A 6,000-nucleotide genomic window follows, 5' to 3' on the forward strand; every position below is an offset into this window, starting at 1 on the left:
AAAAGAGACAGATGAGCAGAAGGATGTTTAAACCCAACTACACTGTACCTACTGGGTTTTGCCGCCAGCCGAACTTGCACATATTTGGACCTGATTGGTTCTTCCAGCTGATGTTTACAGCATTTGAAACAGTCCTGAGCTCAACCTTATCAAAAAATGTGGACTATATTAAAAATTAAAATCTATCCCAGGCAGTGTGTTGATTTCCACAAGATTCGCCCCCAAAACTCCCAAGATTCTGGAGCTGCCGTCACTTTCTGGAGTCCCGTCGTGGGTACGTGCGCCGCCGTGTGTGAGGCGCCGTCGGTTTCCTTGTGTGTGAAACCGGCGAGTTCGGACCCGGCGCCGGATCGCTGGTCCTTTTATTTCCCAGAACACGAAATCACAGCAGCGTTACCGTTAATTGCCGTGACCTCGGCCTGCTCGGGCAGAGGAACATTGCCATATTGTTTCCGCGGCGTAGCGCGTTGTATAATTCACGACCGCTAACGAGCGGACCGGCGGGCCCCGGGCGCCGCCACCTTCCCGCTGCTCGGAGTCGTTTGGCTGCGCGTCAACTTTCCGTTGGAGCTGCATAATGGATGTTGGAGCGTTTACCTCGGCGGGTTCACGTCCTCTTTACGCCGGCTGTTCGTTTAACCACATCACTCCGAAACGAAGAGCCAAATCAGCACAAATAAATCTATACCTCAGATCTGGTGTATATGACCTGACCTTGACCTCCAAACTGGATGTAGCTATCCCCTCCCTGCACCAGCGGGAATGTAAAAGGCTTCCAGTTCTGACCTTTAATCCTATTTCTTAACCGGACCAGCTCTCCCAGTGACCTCCTGACACAGGAAGCGCTCGCCGGTTGCCAGAGCTGCACCAGATTGGGGCTTGATTGACAGCCGGCTTTGGTTGACGTAGAATGCGAGAGAAACACTTTTCCCTGTAGGGAACGACGTGAGGAACGGAAACATATGGCTCAGAGCGGAGATACGCTTTGTCTTTACGAATCTTTTTACGTGCCAACTGAATCCGCGTGGTTCTCACGCGCCACGACGTCTTAATACTTCCACGTCATCTGGGCATTGAGTTTGTTCAGTATCTGCCACATGTGAATGAAGTAAAATCTCTTTATTTAGGAGTAAAAACATTACAAAGCATATCATTGTATGGATAACAGAGTAATGATGTCACATGGTGCCCACACTGTGCCCACATGGTGCCCACAAGGCCCTTGTGTCTCCAATAGCGACCACACCCATCACAATCTAACATCCTATCATAAAGAAGCACCAGTTATTTATTTTATTTATTAATCAAACACCAACAAACACCCTCAACAAAACTACGTCATGTCCGTGGGCCTCAAGCCACAGCGGATCGCTCGACTGCATGTTTGATTTGGCACCTTTTATACACCGGATACCTGTCCTGACTAAACCCTCCTATGTACCCGGGCATGACACTGGCACCAAGGGTGCAAAGAATTCCCCACCACTCATGCCGGTGCCTAAATCAGTCCCGGAGATCGGGGGCAGAGAGGAGAAACCACACCTGGTCTTTTCTCTTTCAGACGCGGCCAGTTGCGTCTGTTGGACGCCCGGCCAGATTGGTAAGGTTGTATGTGCGTTTTAGGACGTTGTCCAGCTGAAAGACCCAATCGTGTCCCAGTATGTAAGAAATTAAAAGTTTATTTATTATATCCACTTTGGCTGTAGGTACCACAGTATCTACACAGTTGCAGGTAACCCAGTAGGTACAGTGTAGTTGGGTTTAAACATTCCTCTGCTCATCTGTCTTTCATCTGACATCAAAACTCTCTTTTATTTCTTCTTGTCATGAGCAACAAACTTCATCGATCTTTGAGGCGCCGATTTTCCAGACAGAGAGCCGCGTAAAAAACTTGCTCGTCTGTGGACAGTGACCCCCGTGTTCCTGCAGATTCAAACCTCTGGCAGGACCGTCGACCTTGTTGGTTCTTGAGGGTGGTTATAAATTGATCCGGTGTCCACATACTTACACATACACATATGCTTCTAACTTTGCAGCAAAAGTTTAAAGAAGGCACCTGTGCTCAAAATGAATGGGCACAAATTCCTACAGGCATGCTTTAAAGTCTTGTGAGAAGTCTTCTCAGATTACATAGAGGTCGCTTTTTCAACAGCGTTTGCTCACGGTCAGGCGTCCGAATACTTTTGGCTGTACGGCCAATGTTTAGGTCGAGTACCTGTGAGTAAGTTGGAGCGGAAAATATAAACAGTCACTGTCCAGGGTGCTGAAGGAACGTCTGTATCTTCAGGAACCAGGAACTGATTCATTAAGGTTCTCATGCGTTAAAAACCTGCAGGCCGAACATGCCAAATTTCTAACAAAGCGGGGATCGAACCCAGGTCCACGGAGCCCGGGTTGCTGTGCAGCACCCACGTGCACGACTGTGTCACAAGTAGAACCGACAGTACGTAGACCGATCATACATCTCTAAATTTGTAAAGGTGGGAGAAAGAACCAAGAGAAAACCCCATGCAGACAGGGGGAGAACATGCAAAACTCCACACAGACAGTGACTCGAGGTGAGGATAGAACCCAGGTCCTCAGGAACCATGTTGTTTTAGAACCTGAAATATCTAAATCTGGGGGGGGGGGGGGGGGGGGTGCACATTAGATTAGATTAGATTAAACTTTATTATCATTGTGCAGAGTAAGCAAGTACAAAGCCAACGAAAGCCTCCCAGATATAGGGAGAACATGCAAAACTCCATACAGACAGTGACTCAAGGTGAGGATAACCGAGGTCTTCAGGAACCACGTTGTAGATGTTTTAGGGCCCAAAATAACAAGCTGAAGCTGAAAGCTGAAACCTGGCAACCCTACGTTCATCCCATGCATGGTATTTTTGGGATGGGTGTTGGGGGGGGCATGGGGAGAACATGTAAAACGCCATCCAGACAGTGACTCAAGGTGAGGGTAGAACTCAGGTCTTCAGGATCCATGTTGCAGATATTTTAGAACCTGAAATAACACGCTACGTTCATCCTATGCATGGTATTTTTTGGGATGGTTTTGAAGGGGTGTCGGGTGTGACCCGGTTCCCATGGTTACTGCACCCCCGATGTCAGATTTAGAAATTAACGCCTCTCCTGTCCCCCCCTGTCCTCCACAGCCGAGCCCATCGTGCAGGTGGACGGGAAGCCCAGCTGCTGTTTCTTCAAGTTCAGCTCCAAGCTGATGTTCACCAAAGTGCTGAAGGCGCAGCTGTGGGTGTACCTGCGCCCCCTGCAGCCCACCTCCACCGTCTACCTGCAGATCCTGCGCCTCAAACCCGTGAGCGAGACGGGCAGCCGGCACATCCGCATCCGCTCGCTGAAGATCGAGCTCAACTCGCGCTCGGGCTACTGGCAGAGCATCGACTTCAAACACGTCCTGCAGAACTGGTTCAAGCAGCCGCACACCAACTGGGGCATCGACATCAACGCCTTCGACGAGAGCGGCAACGACCTGGCCGTGACCTCGCTGAGGCCGGGCGAGGAGGGGCTGGTAAGGACCATCGGACCGGGTGCTCGCCGTTCGGGTCGGCCATCCCGTCACTGATATTAATGATGGATGAGTTTAGGGCTTCCTGTCCAGGCTTTTCTGTGTGTGTGACCGTGTCAAAAATATCGGGACGCCACCATGTGTAACAATAAAAACACAGACTTTAAAATCTTACAGCCAAACTACCAGTAAAATGTGGACGTGCGGCGCTAACTGAGGAAGATTTTACACTGAGAGCATAAGAGAAGCTAAAAATCAAAGCTAATAATAAGCTAGTAAGCTAATAACAATCAAATAAACTAATTATAACCTAATAATAATAATCTAATTGTAAGCTAATACTTAGCTTCTATGCTAATAATAAGCTCATAAGCTAATAGCAAGCTCATAATAAACTAGTAAGTTGATAATAGTATAGCTCATAATAAGCTATTAAGCTAATAATGAGCTAATAAGCTATTAGTGATCTAATAATAAGCTAAGAGTAAACTAATAAGCTAGTAAGAGAATAATAAGCTAAATGATTCATTCATTCAGTCTTCTGTAATCACTTCATTCTGATCAGGGTCGCTGGAGGCCAGGAGCAAGGTGGGATTCCACATGAATCCACAATGCTTTGACTTGACAGAATGGGCACAAATTTCCATAGACACACTTAGAAATCCTGTGGAAAGCGCTAACAGAGAATCGGAGGCTGTTTTCGCGACGTCTGTAAAATGATCCATCTCACAAAGTACAGAAGATGAAGGAGCTGAGGGTAACGTTCTGGTACCAGATACCACGGGCACGGGACGCCTGTTTTAGCGGCAGGTTAGGCGGGTGTTCCTAATATTTTGGTTCATCTGTGAATCTAGCAGAACTAACGATTCTTACTAGCTCTGAAATCCGAAAGCCTGAGAGGAACGACCGTCCTGAAGTACGGCAGGGGTTCGAATAAAAAGAACAACCACCTCACTGCTCAGTAACGACACGATTGTTTGTGGACGACAAAATGTTTAAATATGATGGGAAGATTAAATAAAGAATAATAAAAACAAAAAAATAAAGATCAGAGGGTCTTTAGCGCCTTGAACGTCCCCCCCCCTGGACCTCTCAGGGTTCTTCTGCTCCTTTCTCTTTATCACACAGTGAGAGCGGAGAACACGCTGACAGGTTCTGACCCCCGGGGGCCTCGCGCTCCGTTCCTCGCCCCGCTAACCCGTGCTCGCGTCCAGCTGCTCGCCCGCTTCGCCGAGAACAATGAGACGGTGAGGGCGCTGGATTTACGATCTCTGGAGGAGCGCTAGGTGCGCGCGGGTCAAGGTTAGGACAAAACCCGGGAAGTCAAAGGTCACCTGAGGCCTGCGGGAGAGGAACCGAGCGCCGGGGTCCGGGTGTACGCTGGAGGTGAAATACATTTATAGAGGAAAAAAATGTTGGGACGACCTTTATAATTTTGAAATCGAGTGTTTCAGTCAGTTATCTCGCTGGCATCAGTTTAGGGAAGGCCCTTTCCTCACAGACACGCCTACCAGCAGAAACAGGCTGTTCTAAAAGCCTCATATCAGCCTGATATAGCGTTCCAAAACCTGTTCCGATGTGTTTTTGGGTCGTTATTGGAAGCACATCATTGCCAGAGCGTAATACTACCACCATCATGCTTTACAGCCGTTAGGGCTTGTTGTTGCTTATAACTCCAATCAAACTTCTGGTCACTGTTGCCAAATCACTCAGATTTGCTCCTCTTTCCCTTTATTCCTCCTCCCTCCCCCTGATTTTCAGCAGCCGTTCCTGGAGGTGAAGGTTCTGGAGACCACCAAGCGCACGCGCCGCAACCTGGGCCTGGACTGCGACGAGCACTCCACCGAGTCCCGCTGCTGCCGCTACCCGCTCACCGTGGACTTCGAGGCCTTCGGCTGGGACTGGATCATCGCGCCCAAGCGCTACAAGGCCAACTACTGCTCGGGCCAGTGCGAGTACATGTTCATGCAGAAGTACCCGCACACGCACCTGGTGCAGCACGCCAACCCCCGGGGCTCGGCCGGCCCGTGCTGCACGCCCACCAAGATGTCGCCCATCAACATGCTCTACTTCAACGACAAGCAGCAGATCATCCACGGGAAGATCCCCGGCATGGTGGTCGACCGCTGCGGCTGCTCTTAAGACACTGACGCCGCGCCCCCCAGTTACGCCCCCCCCCCCCCCCCCCCCCCCTCGCGTCCCGGGAGAGCCACACGCACCGACGGAGGAGCCCAGATTTAGCTCACTGCCGTAGTTAAAGAGAATAATTCCAGATTAATTCAGCGGTAACAAACTGAGCGGCGAGAAGAGAACGAGACGTTTATTTATTCCTTTCATCTCTTAATTTTTCTGTGTGTTTGTTTCTCTCTGATTTTCATGCTTTCGATTGTTTAATAGTTGTACCATAGATTTTTAAAAATTGGCTCCAAAGTGTTCCAGCCAGCTTTGTTCATCCTGCCTCGTGGAACGGGCGATAAAACG

The 6,000-nt window shown here is 49.3% G+C and overlaps 1 protein-coding gene across 6 annotated transcripts in view; it reads left to right on the forward strand.

The window, feature by feature from the left end:
- Positions 1-5,661, forward strand: part of LOC134302105 (growth/differentiation factor 11-like) — a 30,531-nt gene extending 24,870 nt beyond the window's left edge. For all 6 annotated transcript variants that reach the window (XM_062987140.1, XM_062987141.1, XM_062987142.1 and 3 more), the window contains 2 exons: positions 3,149-3,522; positions 5,281-5,661. In XM_062987140.1, coding sequence (XP_062843210.1) covers positions 3,149-3,522; positions 5,281-5,661 — 755 coding nt within the window. The remainder of the gene's footprint in view (positions 1-3,148; positions 3,523-5,280) is intronic.
- Positions 5,662-6,000: the final 339 nt, after the last annotated feature.

The sequence above is a fragment of the Trichomycterus rosablanca genome, chromosome 24 (assembly GCF_030014385.1).
Source record: "Trichomycterus rosablanca isolate fTriRos1 chromosome 24, fTriRos1.hap1, whole genome shotgun sequence".
Taxonomy (NCBI): domain Eukaryota; kingdom Metazoa; phylum Chordata; class Actinopteri; order Siluriformes; family Trichomycteridae; genus Trichomycterus; species Trichomycterus rosablanca.